The sequence below is a fragment of the Aptenodytes patagonicus genome, chromosome 10, assembly GCF_965638725.1.
Source record: "Aptenodytes patagonicus chromosome 10, bAptPat1.pri.cur, whole genome shotgun sequence".
NCBI classification, from domain to species: Eukaryota; Metazoa; Chordata; class Aves; order Sphenisciformes; family Spheniscidae; genus Aptenodytes; species Aptenodytes patagonicus.
This window is the reverse complement of record NC_134958.1, coordinates 22,337,226-22,360,492: the sequence shown is the minus strand read 5'-3', so window position 1 is coordinate 22,360,492 and position 23,267 is coordinate 22,337,226. Positions and strand designations below refer to the sequence as shown.

Here is a 23,267-nt window from a genome sequence, read left to right as displayed (position 1 = left end):
GCCTGTTCCTGCAGGTAGTGTGGGAAAATATTTGGGCACTGGTGGTTGGGTAGGAGCCCCCCGAGCTCCAGCCCCGGTTCGCAGCGATGCACCGGCGAGCTCCTTTTGCAAAGCATCGGAGGCGATGGGGGACCAGCCGGGGGGCACAGGGACGGCGGTGACGGGCACCTCTGTCCCCTGGGACCTGTGCTAGACGTCCCGACCAAGGATTTGCAGGAGAGTTTTGCAGGTCCCTGATCTGCGGGGTGGGGTTAGGCAGCCGAAAGCAAAAGCCTCCCCTGCCGTGTTTCTTTCTTAGCACTGGGTTTGGCAGAAAACTTGGCGCCGGCAGCATATGCGGTAGCGGCATCTTGACGTAAAGAAAGAGAAACAGGACCGAAAGGCAGGCAGGTTTCAGCGGCGCTAAAACAAGAAGTTTGATCTCTGGCAGCCCCCCCCTCCACGGTGGGAGGAGGCGGGGAGCTCGCCCAGGCGGGGAAGGGAGAGAAACCCGGCACCCAGGCGTTATCGCTCGGGTGCTGTATGCGGACGCCGAGATGTTTGCATTTCCAGCTCTATTGCTGCCAAGCGTTGGATTACCAAAGCTCTAAAAACTGTCGCTAAACCCCCAAACACCGAAGTGTTTCGCAGTGCCCTGGGAAGAGGCGAGCGGGAGGGCTGGGAGCGGCAACGCTGCAACCCCCTGGGAGCAGGTGGGAAGCGATGAGCTGGGGCCGTGCGGGGCGCAGGGCTGCGATAACGCCGTTTCGGCTGCCTGGGCTTGGTTTTCTTGCCCAAGAAGCAGGCTGGGAGCACGGGACCGAGCGCCACAGGGACGGCCCTGGGTCCCTGGATAACATAGAGACCCCACAGACCCGCGTAGGGGCTGCAGCAGCATCTCCTTCCCCAGCCCAGCCCTTGTCCCCGCTCCCTGGGGACAGCCAGGACAAAAGACGGAGCCTTTTGCTAAATTTCCTGAGAAAAGCAGCAAAGACCGACCATTTCAGGCTGTGTTTTATGCTGGGCCGCATTTCCCCTGGCCGCCAGCTGTTTCCTATGAATACAATGAACCGAAAACTATGGGGCTGCTGAGCAAATACATGCGCCGAGATTTATTGTGGACTTCAGGGGAAAAGGCATGCGTGGGGAGGGGAAAGCCGAGGCGTCGCCCCCCTCACCCCGACTGCGGCCACATTGTTCGAGCGAGTTATTTTGGGAGCCTTGTTTGAATGGGAACGGGCACGCACACGCCTGAAACAAAAGCTTCGAGAGCATTTGATTTTTCCCAGTGCCGTTTTTGGGGGCTATTTCTGCCTCCAGCCTCGCCAGCGGCCTTGGAGGCTGCTCTGGGAGGAGGGTTTGCTGGGCAGGACAATAGACCCAGGAAATCCTGTATCCGCCCCAGTCGGATCCAAGAGCTGGTGAGAAATCCCACAGTGGCTGCCTGCTTGCTCCGTGCAAGCACCCGGGGTATGCACTGACTGTAGGCTCACCCGAGATGCCGTCTCCAGCCATAGCATCCCCCTGGGCAGCCTTTCCTGGCGGGATGGGGGTACAGAGCAACCCCGGAAGGAGCCGGCGGGAGCTCGGAACTGGGATGCCCCGACGGGCACCCCTGGTTTCACGGGAGCTGGGATCCCAGGGATGGAGAGGTGCTGCCACACCGGGGCAACAACTTCCATCCTCCCCGTTGACCAGCCTGAGCCCGCTCCCGGCGTTTTTCTTATCTTGCACCTTATCTTGGGGTCAGCCTGTCCAGCACACGCTGCCCTTCCCGGCCACACCTGAGCTGCGGTTAGAGCTGGAGCCGGCCCAGCGGCACTCCCACACGCCGTCACCCCCGGGCCAGCTCTCCCATGGGTGTCCTACCCATCCTGCCCGTCCCGCCTGACGCGGCCGGTGTCACCGCCTGCTTCCCCCGGGACAGGCTGGCAAAGGGGAACCATAAACTGAGTTCACGTGTCTGGATCGGGTGACCGAAACCATGCTGCCCACCCGGCTCGCTGCCAGCTGCCTTCACCCCTCGCTCCCCTTCGTCCAACCTGTTTTTCCCATCGGTGATGTGGCAGCTCTGTTTGCACGGGGTCTTTGCTGCCCTGCAGCTATTTCCCCCTTTTCCCTGAGGATCTCGGGATTTAACCAGCCTTGGGCAGGTGTCTGTCTGTCTGTCTGTCTGTCTGTCTGTCTGTCCGTGCACGGCTCTGGGCTCCTTTTGCCCGTCGTCCATGCCGGGGCATGGGGGATGTGGCGTGGGTGATGCTACGCCACCAAGGAAGGTCGGGGCCGGCTGTGGCGAGCGATGTGAGTGGGAAATCCAGCCGCTTACTAGAAATGAGATGACCCAGGAGATTCTGGAGGAAGTTAAACCCGCGATAAACCAGCGTGCCTTTGCCTCATGTGGCCACGTTCCTCCTCCCCGCAGCCACACACATGAAAGCTTTCCTCTCCAGCCATGAATTTCCACCCCGAGATCCCGGAGGGGTGATCACGGCCAAAGGACGCGTCCCATCGGGCTGAGATACCCCATCCCAGCTCAATGGAGACCCCAAAAGCCAGGCATCAGCCCGGCAATTTTTAGGTCCGGGACTGCACGCAATAAATTAGTAAGAGGAGATTCAGTTTAATGGAGCGGGACAATAAAAACAAGCTAGACTCGCCCCTGTTTCAGATTAAAGCTTGTCCTGGCTGGGTCCGTCCTCCCGATGAGATGCTCTGGGTGCCCCCGGCAGCTCCTCGAGCATCACGCGCTCAGCCCCGAGTGCCTCAGGGATGCTGCCCAACACGCGCCGGGTCATCCCCTTCTCTCTGCTCCCGGGGGAAACCCTCCAGCAAGAAGAACTGCTTGATCATGGCTACGGTCTGTCTGCAGCTGAAAGTTTTCTCTTTTTCAGCTTAATATTATGAAAATGAGTTTTTCCCCCTCCCCTCCAGCCCTGAACTGAATCACAGGGGGTTTCTGGGCAGGAGTTTTACTACTGAAATTTTCCCAACCACCTGCTCGTGGGCAGGAGCTGAAAGCTTGCAATGAATGGATTCGCTCATGCGGAGAGCGGGGAAGACCCCGGGATGAAATCACTGCAGAAAAGAAAAGAGCTTGTTGGAAAATACATGAAAAACACCGTCCTTCCCAAGGGACGAGTGTGATCGGCGGGGAGCCGAGCAGCGTCCGTCCACATATGGATGCGGGCTGTATTTTTAAGGTAAGAAAGCAATGCAGTCAGCTCCATGCCCTTTTTCCAACCGCCAATTTCACGCCTGCTCTGCTCCGCTCTCCATCCCAGTGATGTGATGCAGTCACTTTATTCTGCCCCCCGCAAAACGGATCCAGCATCACCCTGGCTGAAGTCAGCCCCATCCCGGCCGGTTCCCATCGGCTCGGGGAGGGGGGGCAGAGGTGTCTGCAGCGGTGTAGAAAGGATGAGCTGCTCTGCCAAGACACCTTCCCTCGTCTAAACCACTGCAGTCTTGGCATTCCGAGCCCCAGGTGCCTGAGGGATGAGGTCGAGGAGGGGGATTTTCCAGGGAGGTTGGGGTTTCGCTGGGGCTGGGGCTGCGGCGCTGGCTCAGTGACGTTTCCTGCTGCGGAGCAGAAAGCCCAGGGGTTTCTCAGCAGCCTCCCAGAGGTGTGATTTACCGGGGGAAGGTGTGAAGGGGCTGGGCAGCTAGTCACCCTGCTCGCTCGGGAGGTGATACACACCCGGAAAGCCCCACGGGTGGAAAGCGAGACCCTGACGCCCACTGTTGCCACCTCTCAGTAGCAGGAAACCCGGCTGGAAGGACCCTCCTTGTCCCCAGCGTAGGTGGCACGGGGAGAAGGAAGGGGAGAGACTCTCTGTTTCGGCTCATCCAAAAATAGTAAGGAATACACATGAGTCATGTGGGCTTCGTGGGCGAGCTGCTGCCTGCGGAGGCGGGGGAAACGCCTCCTCCCATCCACATGCCGCCTGCTTTGCTCATGACGGATGAGGCCATCGGCAAAAGCAGTCAGAGCCCCGTCCCCGCTGCCATTTCTGCTGGCTGGGGAAAGAGTGATGCTGTGGGTTTCTGAGCACCTCCCCGACCCGTTTCCTGGCCCCCCACCTTTCCATCAGAGCCCCCCCCCAACCACACGGGTTCCTGTGCCCACCGCGGCAGCCGGCGGTTTCCTCTGCGAACAACGTGTTCGGGGGTTGTCGGAGAGGGGGGACAAACCGTCGCGTTTCCTTCACGCTGCAGGGGTGGCAACACCGTTGGGGAGGTGTCCGGAAAATTTGGAGACCTCCTGGGGTGTGGGGGGGCATCGAGAGAGGAGGGCAGGGCCCCCACGGAGGATGTGCGTGGGACCCTTTGGAGATGCGGGGCACAGGCACAGGGTGATGGAGCCCATGAGCTGGCTCCCCACGCTTTGGGGAGACGGTGGAAAGAGGGGGTGCAGAGGTGACACTGAGTGCGATGGGTGGCTGTCCCCTCTTGGGGCTGGAGCTGGTGGCCGACAGGGCCACCCAGCCCCGCGCGAGGGCAGAGCTCAGCCGCGTGGCCGTGCGTCCCTCCGTGTCCCTTGGGCCCACGACTCTGTTTTTACAAGCACCGAGGTGGCCAAACTGCTCCGGACTGACCCCGTTCCCGCGGCCGGAGGGGAGGCAGCAGGTCCCACCCAGGACAGTGACAGTGCAGGGGTGAAGGACGGCGGGGTGGCACTGTGCCACCATGTCCCCCGGGGGTGTGGGGCTGCTCTGGGACGCACGCTGAGCCGGCGGGTGTTGACCCAAGGTGGGCATCTTCACGCATACGGTGGCAGCTGGGACAAGCCGGGACAGGAGGGGGACAGAGCCGGTGCCTTGGGAGGGGACAGGGACCGCGGGGCAGGAGGGGACAGAGCCGGTGCCTTGGGAGGGGACAGGGACCGCGGGGCAGGAGGGGACAGAGCCGGTGCCTTGGGAGGGGACAGGGACCGCGGGGCAGGAGGGGACAGAGCCGGTGCCTTGGGAGGGGACAGGGACCGCGGGGCAGGAGGGGACAGAGCCGGTGCCTTGGGAGGGGACAGGGACCGCGGGGCAGGAGGGGACAGAGCCGGTGCCTTGGGAGGGGACAGGGACCGCGGGGCAGGAGGGGACAGAGCCGGTGCCTTGGGAGGGGACAGGGACCGCGGGGCAGCAGGGGACAGAGCCGGTGCCTTGGGAGGGGACAGGGACCGCGGGGCAGGAGGGGACAGAGCCGGTGCCTTGGGAGGGGACAGGGACCGCGGGGCAGCAGGGGACAGAGCCGGTGCCTTGGGAGGGGACAGGGACCGCGGGGCAGGAGGGGACAGAGCCGGTGCCTGGCAGGTGACAGGCTACACGTGGCGGGGAGGGAGGGGACAGGCCGGCGGCTGTCGCCGGCGCCGGTGGCGGCAGACGGGGCAGGCGCGCCCCCCGGTGCCCGCCGCCGTTCTGGCAGCCGCCGCGGAGCCCGGCTCGGCATCCTCGGCCGCAGGCGTCCCCCGCTGCCTTTCCCGGGGAAAATGAGAACCTAAGAGAGGTTGAAAACCAGAATAAGCCCAGCAGAGCCCTCCTCGAGCTCCTCCTCCAGCCTTCAAGGCCGTGGGATGTTGTGCCCCAGGGACCCCCGGGTCACCCCAAGGAAAGTCCAGGGACACCCCAGGGACCTGCCTGGAATCTTCCCCCCCCCCTCTCCAGGGACACCCCAGAGACCCCAGGGACGCCCCAGGGATGCTCAAGACCAACTCCAGGGACACCCCAAAGGGATGCCCCAGAAAGGCCCGGTGACACCCCCCCCCCATTAACTCTCCCACACTCCATTGATAACTGGTCACCAGTGGGTGTTACTGGGCCTGGGGACAAGGGAAGGTGTCTGCCACCACGCTCGGGGGTGGGGGCCTTTGTCCCCAGCTCCGTGGGGGCCACGACACCCCAAAACGCCTCTCCCTCCTGGCGGGGGGGGCTGTTTGGGGTTCCTGCGTTAAATGGCAGCCGACAGGAGATGCTCTGGGACAGGAGAGCCCAGGAAGGGGGGACCTGCCTCCCCTAGGACCCCCTGCCCTGGGGTGGGTGGAGGTGAGACACCCCCGGCGGTGGCCAGGCAGTCCCCAAGGCTGTCCCCTCCTGCGGTGACCCATCAGGCTGGAGCTTTATTAAGTCTAACCCACGCTATTTTGTCCCCTAGATCATTTCTATCATTTATTCTGCAGACAAAACATTTCTCCCCTTGGCAGCTGGGTTTTCTTTTCCAGCGCTTGCAACAGCACCCGCTTTTATTGGGGTGGCATGGGCCACCTGCCAGCGTCACCCCTCGTCACCCCACGCCGCTCGAGATCTGTGCATCACCCGGCAAAGCCCCCTGTGGCAAGGCTGGGAGAGGACAATGCTTGGCAAACCCACTTGCCTTCCCCAATGTCAGCCCGCCTTGGTGCCGGGGCGAAACGCCCTGTGCCTGTCCCCGTCCCTGGTCCCTGGGGCGGCCGTGACTCATCGGGAGGCGGGCGAGAGCATCTCACCTTGAGCGGCGGCTGAGGCGGGATAAGAGTGAGGCCACCCTCGCCTCCCTCTCCCGCCGCCCGCTCCCATGCTCGCCCGGGCTGCGCCCAAGCCAGGCGCCTTGCGGGGATGTCCCCCTGCCCGAGCTGGGGGATGCCGCCGGACTCGGGGGGCTGCCACCCCATCGCATGCACCCCCCATCCCACCAGCTCCTCGACCCTTTAACCAGCTGCCCGGTGACTGGCGAGCCGGCTGGCTCAACCTCTACCGCTTCTGGCAGGAGGGCGGCTTGCACAACGTCCATCACATCATGGCTCGCAAGTTCCAGCAGTTCGGGCCCATTTACAGGTGAGGCAGCATCTGGCCCTGGCATTCCCCCCCCCCCCCCCCCCCCCCCCCGGGCTCTCCGGCTCTGGCAGCCTTTCCAGTCCGGGATGCTGCTGCTATTCCCAGCCCTGCTCCGGGCGAGAGGAGGGTAAATAGGTGGCTGAGCTGCCGGAGCACGTCATCTTGCCGTGTGCCAGCCAGGCTCAATGCCACGGTGAGGGGCGAGAGGGGAGACCTGCTCGTACCTTGCGGATGTGGGATGTTGGGAGGAGGGGGCGGCAGGGCTGGAGAGGGGCTCTGCCCCCTGTGATCTCCGAAGGTCCGGAGCTGACATCCCCAGGCAGAGAGGGATGGGGGGGAGGTCCAGGTCCAGCACCCCCCCCCCCGTGCCTGCCTGAGCCCTGGGGCCCGATCCTGGTGCTGAGCCGCTGCATCCCCTGGGATGAGACCCACAGACAGGATTTTGGGGAGTGCGAGGGGGAGGGTGGATGATTTGGGGGTGCTGGGGGAAGGTGGTTGATCTGGGGAGATGAGGGGCTGCGGGGGGATGCAGGTGGGGGTCGGGGTGCAGGGCTGACCCCCCTCCGCGCCCCGGCAGGGAGAAGCTGGGTGTCTACGAGAGCGTGAACATCATCAGCCCCCGGGACGCCGCCACCCTCTTCCAGGCGGAGGGGACACTGCCGGAGCGCTTCAGTGTGCCCCCCTGGGTGGCTTACCGCGACTACCGCAACAAGCCCTATGGCGTGCTCCTCAAGTGAGTCGGGGGGCAGGGGGGTTCCCCTCAAAATGGGGCTCCCAGGTCCTACCGCAATAGCCCCGGCACACAGGGCGGTGAGAAGCTGGAGCATCAGGAGGGTGATGGGGACGTTGGCTGGCCCCATGCTTTGGGGGGTGGCATCCTCTGGCGCGGGGGTGTGGATGGGGGGGACACGCCTCTGACTGACCCCCCCACTTTGGTGTCCTGCAGGACGGGGGAGGCCTGGCGCTCGGACCGCCTGATGCTGAACAAGGAGGTGCTGTCGCCGCAGGTGGTGGAGGGTTTCGTGCCTTTGCTGAGTGAGGTGGGCGAGGACTTTGTCCGGCGGGCACGAGCCCAGGTGGGGAAGAGCGGCCGGGAGAGCTGGACGGCCGACTTCACCCACGAGCTCTTCCGCTTCGCCCTGGAGTGTGAGTGTCAGGGGCATGAGTCTCTGCAAGACATGTTCCCCCCCCGCCCCGAAACACCCCTTTGCATGGTGCCCGAGATGGGCGACGCTGCGTTTCCCCCAGCTTCATCCTCAGAGATGGGCAAACAAGCTTCTCCCCCAAAGCCATAGGGTCTAGAGGGATGTCCTCTCTCCAGACAAGTAGAGAACAACTCAACGCTGTTGATAAAACACTGTTTTATCATCTACCGGTCATCAACTGGTAGCCAACCCTACCCAACAAGGGATGCCTCCATGGCCCCGTGATGCTCGGAGCGAGGAGGAGGCCAAGTCAGGTCCCTGTAGCCGTGGAAAGGCTGGAATTGGCCATGGGAGGGTGGAGGGGACGGGGTCCCCTCTGGCCAGGTCCCCTCATGGGTGCTGGCTCGCAGCTGTGTGCCACGTGCTGTACGGGGAGCGGCTGGGGCTGCTGCAGGACTTCGTGGATCCCGAGGCGCAGCGCTTCATCGACGCCGTGACCCTGATGTTCCACACCACCTCGCCCATGCTCTACCTGCCGCCCGCCCTCCTCCGCCACCTCAACGCCAAGACGTGGCGGGACCATGTCCAGGCCTGGGATGCCATCTTCACCCAGGGTGAGCGCTCCTCCTGCCCGCACCTCCCTGTGTCACCCAAGGCCCCTTTGAGGACTTGGCTTCATAGTGCAGCCTCATCTCACCAGCGTGGAGACCTTCTCCTGGGTCCAACCACCCAGCACATTGCCACCAAGGCCGGGAAGGCTTTCCACATCTGGAGCTTGTGGGACAGAGTAGTGGGGAACCAGCCAGGAGTAGCGGAGGGCAGATGATGGGCATCACTTTTAGGGGAGCAGCTCTCCCAGAGGGGCTTGCGGCCTCAGAGAGCTTTTGGCACCTGGGACAACCCTCCTGCAGGGTGTCCCCCCCCGGGGGGGCACCCTCACCCCCCACCCTCTCTGCCCACCCAGCCACTGCTGGGTCCCGCAGCAGGGACCGCAGTCCCAGGCTGCTGCAGGGACAACTGTGATGGAAAAGCCACCAGCATGGGGCAGTGATGTCCTAAGGTGCCCCATCTGGTGCCTTCCTCCTCCACCATGGCCCTGGGGGAGGAAGACCACGCCGTGTCTCCGTGTCTCCTCAGCGGACAAATGCATACAAAACGTCTACCGGGACCTGCGGCTGCAACGCAAGAGCACCAAGGAGTACATGGGCATCCTCTGCAGCCTCATCATGCAGGACAAGCTGCCCTTGGATGACATCAAGGCCAGCATCACCGAGATGATGGCGGGCGGGGTGGACACGGTAAGGAGCAGGCAGGGTTGTTGGCCAGGGAGAAGGTCCTGGCTGGTGTTGAGCCTTGCTCTCCTGCCCCGCTCCAGACCTCCATGACGCTGCAGTGGGCCATGTTCGAGCTGGCACGGTCCCCGGGGATCCAGGAGCAGCTGCGGGCAGAGGTCCTGGCTGCCAAGCGGGAGGCGGCGGGGGACAGGGTGAAGATGCTGAAAACCATCCGGTTGCTCAAAGCCGCCGTCAAGGAGACGCTCAGGTGAGGAGGAGCCCCTGCTGAAAAACACCCCCCAGCCCCTTCCCTCCCCTCCCCAAATCTCTGGCACTGCTGGGACATCGTGCACCAAGGTAGCACGTGGGCGGGCCAGGCTGTCCCCAAAATCAGGTCCGTGGGACCTGTTCCCCCCCCCAGGCTGCACCCCGTGGCGGTGACCCTGCAGAGGTACACCATGCAAGAGGTCATCCTCCAGGACTACCGCATCCCTCCCAAGGTGAGCACGGCCACCGGCTCCCTCCTCACCCCGACCCGCTTTGCATGGGGCTCTGGACGGAGGTGGGACCTGGAGCACGTGACGTGAGGGGAGCAGCCGTTGGGGCTCCTCCGGGGCTGGATCCCAGCCCTGCACCCCCTTCCTGTACCCCGAGTGCTGGCGAAGCCCCGTGGGGAGCCCAGACCCACAGGGCTGATCCTTCCCTGCAGACGTTGGTGCAGGTCGGTCTCTACGCCATGGGCCGGGATGCCAAGGTCTTCCCCAAGCCGGAGCAGTTCAGCCCCCAGCGCTGGCTGGCAGCCGGTCCCAAGCACTTCAAGGGGCTGGGTTTTGGTTTTGGACCCCGCCAGTGCCTGGGGCGCCGGATCGCCGAGCTGGAGATGCAGCTCTTCCTCATGCACGTGAGCATCCCGCTTCTGGGGACGCCAGGGACTTGGCGCTGGAAGGGACCGGGGAGGTGGCACGTGGGTGTTGGTACCTCCAGCGTTTTCCATCTGCTCTTTTCTCCCCCATCCCAGATCCTGGAGAACTTCAAGATCGAAACCATGAGAGCGGTGGAAGTCGGGACCAAGTTCGATCTCATCCTGATCCCGGATAAACCCATCTACCTGACCTTACGGCCACTCGAGTCCCGGGCGTGAGGAGCCGTCCCGGGTGACACCCAGCTGGTCCCGGTTTGGGGGACATCCCCAACAGCCCGGCAGGCGCTTTCGGCTCCTTACAGCCAGACTCCGGCACGGGGTTGCGATTTGGGGGACGGCTGGGACGCTTTCACGGCCACAGCCTTGGCTCGGCACATCCCTGCCTTCGCTCCAGCCCGCTCAAGGCTGCGCTTACGCCACAGGGGAGATAAACCGGAGGAACCCCAGCCCCGCCGCCGCCCCTGTAACCCCCAAGGGGGTGCGGGGTGGGTGGCTGCTGCTGCACCCCTCCGGCTGCTCGGGGGTCCCCAGGGACCAGGCCGGGGATCGCGGCCATGCTCCCCCGACACCCTCTAATGTTTTGCTTCGCCTCGAACTTGCTCTGTAATTTCATCTTGTGAAAAAGCACCGGCTCCTTTTTGCCAGCGTTAGGTTTCTCCGTCTCTCTCGCCGGGCGCAGGCTAGGGCAGGGGGGGCAGGGGCTGGGGTCTTCTCAGGGGGGCCGTGGGGATCACCGGCAGGTTCTGGTGGGGAATGGGAAAAGGTCTCGGGGAGCTGTAAATCCATCCCCCCCTCCCCACTCCCCTGGGAGGCATCGGCTCTGGATGAGAGGGCTGCGATAAGGGGGTCTGGGGTTGGTGGGGGGGCATATCCTGGGATGCCGGGAGGGGGTCCTGCGGCCCTAGAGACCACCCACCCCCCTTCCTCTTGCCCAGGGTCCTGCAGGGAAACTGAGGCAAATCCCCCCTGATGTGGGGGTGGGCATGGAGACCCCCCACTATCACCCCACCCCAGCTGCCTGGGTGCAGAGGGCTGGCTCTGAGCCACCCTCCGTCCCCCTGGCAGCAAACACCAGCTGCCAGCCCCCATGTGGGGTGGCCCTGGTGTCCCCCCGCCCCGGGTGCTCACCGAGGCAGGGGCGTGGGGGAAGCCGTGCTGCCGCTCCAGCAGACGAGTGCCGAGCTCCTGCTTCTCCCGTCCCCACCTCCTCGACGCCTCCTCCAGCTGGGACAGACCCAAACCAGGCTGGCTCTCTCCAAGGCGTGGGGGCCAGAGGTGTCCCCCACCCCGGCCCAGCACCCCAAGCCCCCCGCCATCAAGCGGGGTGCGGGAGGGCGATGCCCACCTGCCTCTCCAGCACCCTCCCGCGGGCTCGTGCCTCCTCCAGCTTGGCCAGCAGAGACAGCTTCTCCGTGTCCCCAAAAACACCCTGCAGGCCACGAGATGAGCAGGAGTGGGGAAAGGCAACGCTGGATATCCCCCCCTTCCCACCCCTTGCTCACGGGGATGGCTATCGCCCCACAGAGCCAGAGATGCCACCTGGGGGATGCCCCCGGCGTGCCCAGTCACCCCCTGGTGTTGTTTTCTGGGGTGCCACGGCTCTGCCCCCCTTCCCACCCCGTGACCCCCTCCCTGGTCTCACCGGTAAGGCTGGGGGCCGCAGGGCGATGGGGGCCGAGCGGTGGGGGGGCCTCGCCAGCTCCTCCCGCAGCCTGCGGTTCTCGGCCAGCAGCACGGCGTACACCTCCCCGGAGAGCGCTTCGCCTGTGGGATGGGGTGGGGGGCCACTGGGACCTGTCCTACCCCCCCCTCCCCGCCCCATGCAGAGATGGGGGCTAGGAGCAAGCCCCCATCTCCCTCATGCCCAGGGATGGGTGACAGGGAGCTCAGGACCTCCTCTGATCCCCCACCGCAAACCATCCCATGGTGCAAACCATCAGAAGGGGATGGCCACCAGCGGAGCCCAGCAGCTGTATGTGGGTGGCCCCCCCGAGGGTCCCCGTCCCCACTTGCACCCACCCGCCAGCTTCTCAGCGCTCCTGCCCGCCCCGGCAAGCTTCTCCTGCAGCATCCGCTCCATCGCCTCAATCACCTGCGGGAGAGAGCAGAGCCGTCCCCGCGTCACCAGGGCACGGGGGACAGCTCGATGCAAGGCTGTGGTGGCCATCACATCCCCTCCGGCACCAGGTAGTGCTTGCAGAGGGGTGGAACAGGCCAAAGGGTCCCATCTTCTCCAAAGAGCCTCGTGCCCCTCAACCTGCCCTTCTCACTCCCAACCTCGTGCCCCCCAACTCACCTTCTCCTGCTGCCGCACCGTCTCCCCCAAGCCCTTCGTCTTGGCCACCTTCTCCTGGCACCTCCTCAGCGTGGCTTGCTGCTGCCAGTGGGCTCGCTGGAGTAGCACCAGGTCCTTCTCCCGGTCATTTTTCTGGGGGGGGGGGAGGAAGGGGAAAACCCCCAGGGACCTCCGTGCCGAGCCTCAAGTCTTGGGGCATCACTTGTAGGGCTGGGAGAGCCTCGTGGTGGGGGTCCTGGGGCTTTCAGGCACTTGCTTGGCTATGGGGGTGCCGTGATGCTCTCCCTGCTGCCCCCCTGCTCCTCCACCCCCACCCCGTCCCTCGGGCAGCCCCTGCCCGCTCCTGCCGGCGTCCGTACCCGGATCAGCTCGTTCTGCAGCTGCTGGACACGGTCCTTCAGCCTCCTCATCTCCGCTGTGCTGGCCACCAGCTTGCGCTTGAGGGTGGCTGCAAGAGTCCGTGCCACATCCTTGGCACCCGGCCAGGGGATGGTGTCGTCCCCTCCGCTGCGTGAGGGAGAGGGGTCCCCTAATTTCCACCCCTCCGCCTTCCCCATCACGCACCAAGCCTGTCCAGAAGCTCCTCCCGGGTCATGACGTCCAGGTCCGCATCGGCAAGCAGAGCGTGGCCCAGCTCCTCCTGCGAGGCCAGGCTGCGCCGCAGGTGCCCGTTCTCCACCTCCAGGCTGGCGACGTGCTGGCGCAGGGACAGGAGGTCCCCCGCCATCCGCTTCAGCGCCAGGCGGTAGCTGCTTCCTTCCTGCCAGCCCAGAGCAGAGCCGCTGGCACCCCGCTGCCAGCCCAGGCTCTGCCCGTCACCAAGGGCTCAGCTGAGGATATTTGTCTTGAGGGTTAGACCCACCACGGAGGAACTAAGAAACATCCAGGTTTTCCCCTCTTCTTGCAACCATCCATCCTTCCTTTCCCCATCCATCCATCCATCCATCCATCCATCCATCCATCCATCCATCCATCCTTCTCTCCTTCCCTCCAAACCTTCTTCTCTCCACCCCGCAGACACCTTCCCCCCACATTTCCCCATCTCTTCCCACCACCCCCCTTGGTGGAAAAACAACTCTCCCAAGGACGTAGGGTGGAGCAGTGTCAGAGCTGGGGGTCAACCTCACGCTCTGAGCCTTACGGGGCTTTGCAGGTCTTCAGAAGAAGGGAGGTGGTCAAGAATAACAGAGGATGAATGTTTAATACAGATGAGCCCGAGGGGTTTTTAGCACCCGTGCGGCCGGGGAATGTCTTGCCAGGTGATGCTGGGGGGAAATAATTCCCTGAGGGTTTGCATCTTCTCAGGCTGACCCTCCGGAATCCCTCCCTGCCACGCTGGGCTGCGGAAAGGATCCTGGCAGCGGGGACCTTGGCTGGGGGGGAGCCGCGTGCCTCCAGCTCCCCTGGCCCCCCGCTCCCAGCCTTGGGGATGGCCTTGGCCAGCGGCCCGCGGGAGGGGCCGGGGCGCGGGGAGGGGGTGCAGCAGCATCACGCAGCCTTGGGGAAGGGGGGGAAGGGGGGAGCAGGTGCTGCCAGAGGCTCGGCTCCTTCCTCCCCATCTGCCCGAGAGCTGTTTCACCCAGGACTCAGTTCATGCCCAAGACAAACGCAAGGGCTGCCCCCCCACCAGACCTTCACTCACCGGCAGCGTAGAGCCGACAGCATCCTGGCTTTGGTCCCCACAGGAGCCAGGACCCGCCTCGGGGACACTGCTGTCCCCCCTGGTGCCCCCACTGCCCCCCGCTCCTCCCGTCTCCCTGGCACTCACCGTCTCCCGGTGGTCCCCGATGATCTCCTGGGACCTGCGGAGCAGAGAGCGGGGGGACACCCTTGGCCAGCTGCTCCCGCCCGGGCGAAACACTGGCAAAGCCTTGGCCGGGGAACCCTCCTTAGGAGACAAGGAGCTTATTTGGGGTGCCAGGGGGCAAGGCAAGTGCTGGTGGGGATGGGGGGTGCAGGGAGGGTGGGAGCCTGGAGGAGATGAGGAGGAAGATTGGCAGTGATGGGGCGGGAGGAGAAGCTGCTGGGGAAAACATGGGGAGAATGGAGGAAGGAGGAAACCACCCCAAGGAGGATGAGAAGAAAGAGCCAAGAGGGGGCTGCAAAACCGGCGTGGCCCCTGTACCTCCTCTCTTCCGATGGTCCTCCCATCCCACCTGGGAATAGCTGCTTTCCGGGCAGGATGCTGGCCACGGCGTCAGTCACCGGGAGGGACACATCGTCTCGGTGGAGCTGGCAGGAGACATCAGAGTGGAGGGTGAGGATGAGGAGCAGGCCGGGGAAAGCCCTCCGAGAGGAGCAGCAAGCTCCTTCAGCCCCTTCCCCGCAGCCGGCAGCAGCTCTCCTGGCTTTCACCTGGAGCAAAACACCTTTGCCATCGTTGCTTTGGGGTCAGGATCCAGCCCTGCCCCAAAAACCTCTGGCATCGCTGGCTGCGATGCTTCAAGCACCCCCCTTTGGGGCTTGGATGCAACACGGTGTGGCCACAGGGCTGGAAGACCTTCTCCTGAGGATGGGAACGCTTAGAAATGCTTGGCTTTGAGCATCATCTCATGGCTGGACCATTGAGCCATGCGCCCTTGGGAGGAAATTTGGCTATGACCGAAAGCAACCCCAACCGAGCACCCTGGGACCTCTGGGTCCTCAGCTCCCGTGGTGACACCAGAGACAGGGTGACGTCCCCATCCCCACCCACCGCCCCCCGGCACTCACAGTGGAGGAGAAGGGTCTGTAGTACAGCATCATCCCCGCGCCTGGGGCGCCCCGGTCCCCCCGGTACCCCGCTCCCGGCAGCCAGCCCTGCCCGCCGGCGGGTTGCCAGGCTCTGCCTGCCCCAAACAAACTCCCCAGCGGCTCGGCCACCCCCCCGGGCAAACATCCCGTCCCCGTGCCGCCACCCCAGCTGCCGGCTGGTGGACTTACGGCGATGCCGGGGTGTTGCAACATGAGGAAAAGCTGTTTTTCCCGGGCCCTTTCTTGCTGGCAAAGGGATTTCGGTGGCGCAGGGGCTCCCGGCAGCCTGGCGCGCTAGCGGCTGTTGCTACAACACAACCCTCCTCTTAGCAACTCCTCCCTGCAGCAGCTCAGCGCCTAAAATCACCCGGCTGCACCCCGATGGGTGCATTCCAGGTGCAGGCAGGTGCAGGCAGCTGGCTCTGCTGCTCCTTGCCCCGGGCACCCCGCATCTCTTCCCCTTTAGCATTCCTCCAACCATCCCACGTCCCATTGGCACCCTATGGCCGCTTCCAAAGCCATCGGGGGCAGCAGGCAGCGCCTGCCGGCAGTGCAGCACTCCCTTTGAGACACCAGCCCCTCGCTGGGAGCCAGGGGGGGGCTCCCCCTCCCCATCCCCATCCCGGTTTCGGCCTCCGCTGCCTTATCCGCTGCTCCCAGCAGTGCAGACCCAAGGAGGTGACTCGGTGGCAGCCACCGCCGGGTCCCAGCGCGGTTGGATGGCTCTGGTGGTGACAGCACCTCATTTCCATGCCTTGGATGTGGGCATGGAAACGCTCTCCCCTCCCAGCACGCTCCTCTGATGTTTCAAACGCTCAATTAACTTCCGAGGACCCACGTCTTGGAGATGCTGGGCAGCATCGGGCTTCAGCTCTGCCTCGGGGTTTGGCCTGATCCCGAGCAGAGAATAATTCACTGAATAATTCGCTGATCAAACCCCACTTTCATCCCGGGATTGAATTTCTAGCATTTTAAGGCAAGGCGTGCTCTGCCCCAACCGGTCCCCCAGTCCTGTCCTCCTTTCCGGGTACCCACAGAGGCCCTTGTGCCTCCCACCCGCTGCGACATCCCGCATCCACCTCTCCTTCGGTGTTTGTTAAGAAACAAAGAGGCCGGTGTAAGTCGATGGAGCCCCTCGCTACCTTGTCCCGTGCCATCAATTTTTCATCAAAGAGCCGGTGGGAAGCGCGCAATTATCTGCTCCATCAATAATGCACGGGACTGCGCTTGGCTTGCCCGGGCCGGGCAGCTGCTTTCCCTGCCTGCGCTGGAAGGTGCTGGCTTGAACCACAGCTTTTCTAAGGCTCAGACGCTACCTGCAGAGGCTGAAAAACCATCCCCCGCCTTTAGTCCCAGCCTAACGCTGCTCAGACACCCACCGTCCCGTATTCCCGCCCGCGCTTGTCCCGGCGTCACCCCGGCGCTGCCTCTGGGGACGGGGGGCAGAGCTAAGGGTATTTGGACACATTCTCCCCTACACCTCCTATCTCAAATCCACCCGGAGATAGCTGCGTCTCTCCTTCCCGCAGGGGTCTGGGATGAAAGGCTGGGAATCCACGTCTGAAATGACGGAAGCTTTGAAACTCCCGGCACCGGCTATTTATTTTTTAATTTTTTTTCCCCTCATCGTTTCCAAGCCTCTGAAGCTTCCCCTGCCTTTAGAGCCTTTCATCCGCCCCGACGAGCCGCCCCCCTCCTTCCCGTATTTGCTCATGCCAAGTTGGTTTGGTTTTTTTTTTTTATTTACTTAACGAATTGCTCCGAGACACTTTGATGTATCCGATTAGCTTGAATCGATTCATCTCCAGACGGGCGAAGGAGCAGCACGGAGCAAAGCGAGGAGGGGCAGCTGGCAATAAACCTCTGCGGGAAGCAGGTGGGGAGCCCACAGGTCTGAAAATGGCCAAAAATAAGGTGTGCCGGAGGATGCCGCATCCACGTGGCACGGCCTGCCCCCGTCCCTGGCCGGGGAGGGGACAGCAAGGCACCCCCGGAGAGAGGCTGAGGACGGGCCAACTCGTTTCACTCGTGAGCACGGAGGCATTTGAGCCCCTGGCAGCGCACCAGCCTCTTCTGCAACACAGTCTCTCTCCAGCCCAACAAATAACACGTCCCTGGATGAGTATTAAGCCCCATTCCTTAATTGTTACGAAGTTGGGATAAGCTCAGATTTACATATCTGAGAAAAAAAATTGCTGCAGCAGCTTAGGAAGATCAGAGGGGAAAAAAATCCAATTTTTCCCTCTTTTGTGTAACAAAAGCTCACGAAACCATCAGGAGATAACGACGCCTTCATTTGCTTTGCCCGATGCCTCCATCAACCTTACCCCCATCCCCTCGGGACACGGGTACCGGCTGGGGCTGGGGGGGAGAACGTCAGGTCCCCGATGCCCCCAACCCCTCCCCGGTGACACACCGGTACCCAAACCCATCCACGGGACAACATCTGGGTGGGCAGATCGGTGGGTCAACTGGGTTGTGGGTTTTTTTTTTTCCCCTCTACTTCCAAAATCGAAGCGTTTCCCTGGGGAACGCCAACCACCGGGGGCTTTGCGGGTCCCCCGGGGGAAATAAGGAGATTTTTAGCCCGGCCGCTCGCCGCACACCTTGGCGGGATGCACCCGCCGGCGAAAGGCAGCGAGTAAGCGGGGTTTTATCTGATTAAACCGAGGCTGAACTCCCTTCCCATACGTTGGGGCCAGGGGGGGAGCCGTGCTGGGGGGGGGTGGGGGGTGGTGTATATTAGCCACAGCATTACAATTCAATTTAAGAGTTAATTGGATTGCATTAAAAAGTGCTTAATCTGAGCCGAGTTCGATTTAATAGAGACACCACATCTTCCGCTCCCTTCCCAACCAGGATGATGATTTTAGGGCGGGCGATTACCATCGCTATCCGGCTCCGGGCCCAGCTGCCGGCTGCTGATATCGTGTCGTACAAGGAAATAAAAGCCTCTGAATTACACCGGGTAACTCGGGGAGGCAAGATGCTTGGTGTAGAGACGACTGCTCCTCGGGCTCCCACCCGCCCGCCTGCTTCTTCAAGATAAGGCTCAAGAAAACAGTCGTGCCACCAGCAGGGACCGTGATTCCTCTGTGAGTCGCTGCTGGTTTATTTTGCTCAAAGAAAAAGAAGGGGGGGGGGGGGGGAGAAAAAAAAGAAAACCAGCGGCTAGGAAGAGGTGGGATGACTTCTGAGAGCAAACTCCGGCTGAGTCAGCTCCTGGCTCCTGAAAAAACAGTTTTTCCCCCATCCCGCTGCACGGGGCTGCTTTTGGGAGGGATGGGGACAGCCGGAGTGATGTCCCCAAGTGATGTCCCCAGGTGACGTCCTGCTGCCCATGGTGACCAGGGGGAAGGGGAGGAAGGGGAGGTCAGCGGAGCCTCCCAGGATGGGTCTCTCCTCCCAGCATGGGTCAGAGCATCCCCCAGTGCTGCTGCTCACCCATGACCACAAACCGGGGCCAGACCTAAAAAAGCCCCCTCCTGAGATCAAAAAATGAGGGAAACAGGTTACGACTGTTACCCTGGGTTCCCGCTGGTCCTTTGCAGGGTTTTTTTTTTTCCCTCCTAGGAAAACATCCTCATCTGTTCTTAAGATAAACACGTTTCCAGCAACTGGGGATGTGAAGAAGTGGAGAAATATCACCAAAAAACCCCAGTACCAGTGGGAGACTTGGCAGCACTCGGCAGCTCCCCAAAGAGTCTGTTTTCCAAGCATACCTTTTAAAATCCGCGCGTGGGACCCGAGTTAAATACCCTCCCCTAGCCCCACACTTTTTAAGTGTCCTCAAAGCATTTTCAACCCCTGGGCTTTGAAAAATAAGTGGCTGCAGAGGGATAAAACCCAGGCATCCCCATCACCCTTGGTGACAGGCGCTGCCGTGACTTGCCCTTGGCCTGGCAGGCGGTTTATTGCCGGCGCTGTGGCCATCCATTTTCATGTTTGCTTATGTAGTGACTCGATTTGCTGATAAAACGCCCCTTGCATTTCAGCAGCAAGCATAAATCCATCAACACCCCAAGCCACCGCGCCGAGAGCACCCAGTGCCGCGCAGCACCCGCCGCCCTGAGCACCCACCACCCCGAGCACCTACCACCCCGAGCATCTGCCCCCCGGCCATCGGGCCCCATCCTTCATTAATTAGCACCGGGAAAGGCTGAGAAGTCACTAAACGAGGGTGGACGAGCCCTTCGGTGCTCTGTTCACCGAGGGTTTAGTAGTGCTGCCGGGACTGGGTTGGAGCAGGACGCACAAGGGCGCACACATGCCGACGCACGCACCCCCAAACACACAAAAAATGGTATTTTGGAGCCAGTTTTCTCTTTTTCCCCTGCTCTGGCTCACTGCTGGGGTCCCCGGTCCATACCCCCCGCAGCCACACCCACGGCCACCCAGACCCAAGCAGGAGAAGCGCGTGCAAAGCCCACCACGCCCGACCTGTTTCCCACCCCTGCCCAGAGCCTGGATCACCAAAAAACCCCTCATGCAACGTAGCCGCGGCACTCAGACCCTTTGCAAGCCCCCCAACCCGCTCCCAGCCTCCCCCACCCCTCTGCCATTGGGTCCCTGCCCCTCCAGCACCCTCCGCTGCCCTGCAAAAGCCACGGCCCTCTGTCCCGCTCCTCGCCATCCCATCTCGCCCCATCTTGCCCGCAAGAAAACAGCATTTCCAGCTGCTTTTACTCTCCCCCAGCCCAGCCGGGCTGGAAGCAGGGACCGGGGATCTTGCAGCCGGATTTGGGGTGGCTGGGAGGCTTCTGTCATACTCTAAATCCCATCAAGATCCTCTCCCCCCTTTGTGACTGCTGGATGCGGGTCGCCCCGTCCATGCCCCGGTGTCACACAGTGGGGGACACTGGGGGACCCGCCCTCAGCACGGCACCTGGGCGCGCCGGGTTCATCATCACCAGGGCAAAAAGCTAATTAAATAAAAGGGGAAGCAAATTGCTGAATCCTTAATCTCCTTGAGAAGTAAGAAGGGCATAAATATCACCTGGGGTCACATTAGCTGATTTATGGGCCTCTTTTATTAATCGGCTTAATCCTGCGTAACGGGTGTGCTGGGGAAACCCACCCTCACCCACCCAGCCCGACACGGGCTGAGCCTCGTGCCTGTGGGTGCTCGGGCACCCATGGGTGTCCAGCTCACCTGCAAACCTCACTGAGCCTCACCCGGGGCCAGGGCGGAGAGGAGCATCCTCATCCCAACCTTGCAACCGCTCCTGCCTCCATCCCTGCCTCTCCCAGCCCGGAGAAGAGGAGCGGCGACCCCGGGCACCAAACCGGAGCCCGGCTGCAGCTGCTGTTGGATTTCGGCTGGCACTTAGCTTGCAGCTTAAAAATGAAATGTAGAGTAAATCCTCGTTTGTCCCCCTCTGTGGGAACCCTGCGTTCTCCCGGGCGTTTTCAGAGCCGTGCGGAGCTCCTTCTCCGGCGAGCCTCGGGGCGGGGGCTCGGCAGGGCGGCGGGGCTGACGCTAGATGGGGCTGCAGCCGCGGACGGGGCCGGCCGGCGGCCCGGGGGAGCGGGGGAGCGGGGCCGCAGCGCCCTCGACCCTCCCGGCGGCCTTCTCCCTCCCAGCGCGCTCGGGCCCTGCAGCGTCTTCACCCCTTGCAGCGTCTTCTTCACCCCATGCAGCACCCGCTCCCCTCGCAGCATCCTTTTCCCTTGCAGCCCCCTCTCCCTTCACAAACCCCTCTCCCCTCGCAGCACCCTCACCCCTCACAGCACCCTCGGCCCCCTGCAGCATCTTCACCCCTTGCAGCACCTTCTCCCCCTGTGCCATCCTTTTCCCTTGCAGCATCCCCATCCTTCGCATCCCCCTCTCCCCTCACAGCACCCTCTCCCTTTGCAGCATCTTCACCCCTTGCAGCACCTTCACCCGTGTGCCATTCCTTTTCCCTTGCAGCCCCCTCTCCCTTCACAAACCCCTCTCCCCTCGCAGCACCCTCACCCCTTACAGCACCCTCGGCCCCCTGCAGCATCTTCACCCCTTGCAGCACCTTCACCCGTGTGCCATTCCTTTTCCCTTGCAGCCCCCTCTCCCTTCACAAACCCCTCTCCCCTCGCAGCACCCTCACCCCTTACAGCACCCTCAGACCCTTGCAGCATCTTCACCCCTTGCAGCACCCTCTCCCCTCGCAGCATCCTTTTCCCTTGCAGCCCCCTCTCCCTTCATGTCCCCCTCTCCCTTCACGTCCCCCTCTCCCCTCGCAGCACCCTCAGCCCCTTGCAGCATCTTCACCCCTTGCAGCACCTTCTCCCCCTGTGCCATCCTTTTCCCTTGCAGCATCCTCAGCCTTTGCATCCCCCTCTCCCCTCACAGCACCCTCTCCCTTTGCAGCATCTTCACCCCATGCAGCACCCTCTCCCCTCGCAGCATCCTTTTCCCTTGCAGCCCCCTCTCCCTTCACGTCCCCCTCTCCCCTCGCAGCACCCTCAGACCCTTGCAGCATCTTCACCCCTTGCAGCACCCTCTCCCCTCGCAGCATCCTTTTCCCTTGCAGCCCCCTCTCCCTTCATGTCCCCCTCTCCCTTCACAACACCCTCTCCCCTCGCAGCACCCTCAGCCCCTTGCAGCATCTTCACCCCTTGCAGCACCTTCTCCCCCTGTGCCATCCTTTTCCCTTGCAGCACCCTCATCCTTCGCATCCCCCTCGCATCCCCCTCTCCCCTTGCCAGCGGGCCACCTTTGCAGGCACCAGCCCTGAGGAGCTGCTGGGCTCAGCAGTGCCATGCTGTGCTGGGAGTCCCCTCCCAGCTCGACGAGGCAGAAGACCCCGCTCAGCGGACGCAGGAGCCCCCATCTTCCTCAGAGGTCACCCGGCAGCTGGAAATGGGTCCAGCAAAGGGGCCCCAATGCTGCTGGCAAGCAAGAAATCCTGCCCCCAACCAACACTGCCTGTTTTACCACCCCACGGTGTGTTTTGAGGGGACAATCTGCACATCTGGGCTCTCATCTTATGTGATGGAGCTGGTGGCACACGTGCAGTGGTGGGAACAAAATGCCAGCAAGGGGGGGAAAAAAAAAAAAAAAGACATTTACTTCTCCCAGCCCCACCAGAGGCCCTTCGGCTTGTAAAACCCCTGGCGTCGACAGGTCGGGGAAATACGAGTGATGGGAGTGGGGAAAGAAAGGCTTGAAGAAGAAGCAAATGTTTGAAGAGGTTGGAGAAAACACCCCCCCCCCAATCGTTAAGTGCTGCTTGTAAATTATTCATGGACTGGTAAGAGAGGCGCAAATCTATTCAGCGAGGGGGCAGAAGGGTAGAGAAAACATGGTTAGGCTGAGCCCAGTGTAAACCTCAGCCTAAGGTCAGATATCTCGTCCCTCAGAAATCAGCCTCAAACCTTGGTAAGCCCGAGGAGGGGTTTAATGTCCCAGCGCAAACCTGCACGGAGGCTTTTCTGCCTCTGCGGGACCGGGGCAGGGCAGGGTTACCCCATCTCCGATAATATTCCTCATCGCTTTGTTTTCCTCTCCCCCCCCCCCCCCCCCGCACTTTTTAATGAAGGCATTAACGGGCAGATCCAGAGCAGGTCCTCAAAAGCCGCAGGGTAGGGATGGGGATCCGGGTTTGATCAGCCGGAGCGTAGTGGGAAGAAGTGACAGGGCTGTGATCAGCCAAGTGCTCCCCCCTCCAGACACCCCCCCGCCCCCCCGCCCCCGCTGCCGGGGGTGGGCTGTCATGTCCCGGCTCCCTCCCGCACACACGCTCCATTAGTAGGGTGTCAGCCCTGATTCCCGGGGCTGTCAGGAGATGGGCTTTCCAGGGCTTTCCGAGCAAATCCCCCGCGTTGCAATGCAAGCCGAGTGAAAAGAATTTGCGCTTTAGGGGGAAGGAAAAAAGCAAAAAAGAAAGAAAACGGCCGCCAAAGTTTGGAGGGAAAAAAATTAATCCTACCAGCAACGCTTTCTACCAATTTTAGCCAGAAAAAGGGCAGGGCAGGGTGTGCCCAGGGCTTGTGCAAACCCTTTCTGTCCTCCCCAGCTCCCGTTGTCCCGCTGGAAGCATCCGTGAAACCACTTCCCACCCTCCCTCGCTTTATCGACACAGGGATGCTCTTGTGAGGATACAGCGAGCCGGATTTGAGGCTGCTCGGAGCATCAGCGCA

At 62.5% G+C, this 23,267-nt stretch overlaps 2 protein-coding genes across 2 annotated transcripts in view; one reads left to right on the top strand and one right to left on the bottom strand.

Moving 5' to 3' along the window:
* Positions 1–6,519: 6,519 nt before the first annotated feature.
* CYP11A1 (cytochrome P450 family 11 subfamily A member 1) lies at positions 6,520–10,339 on the top strand. The gene is made up of 9 exons (XM_076348732.1): positions 6,520–6,779; positions 7,357–7,512; positions 7,726–7,925; positions 8,335–8,538; positions 9,062–9,222; positions 9,300–9,466; positions 9,620–9,698; positions 9,908–10,099; positions 10,217–10,339. Exons 1-9 carry the CDS (start codon positions 6,520–6,522, stop codon positions 10,337–10,339), a joined length of 1,542 nt encoding a protein of 513 aa, XP_076204847.1.
* Positions 10,340–10,469: 130 nt separating this feature from the next.
* Positions 10,470–23,267, bottom strand: part of CCDC33 (coiled-coil domain containing 33) — a 45,334-nt gene continuing 32,536 nt past the window's right edge. Inside the window, 11 exon segments of the mRNA XM_076348677.1 lie at positions 10,470–10,738; positions 10,741–10,863; positions 11,261–11,369; positions 11,466–11,549; positions 11,763–11,884; positions 12,140–12,212; positions 12,417–12,548; positions 12,776–12,864; positions 12,981–13,176; positions 14,059–14,218; positions 14,542–14,648. Of these exon segments, the coding sequence (XP_076204792.1) occupies positions 10,470–10,738; positions 10,741–10,863; positions 11,261–11,369; positions 11,466–11,549; positions 11,763–11,884; positions 12,140–12,212; positions 12,417–12,548; positions 12,776–12,864; positions 12,981–13,176; positions 14,059–14,218; positions 14,542–14,648 (1,464 nt within the window).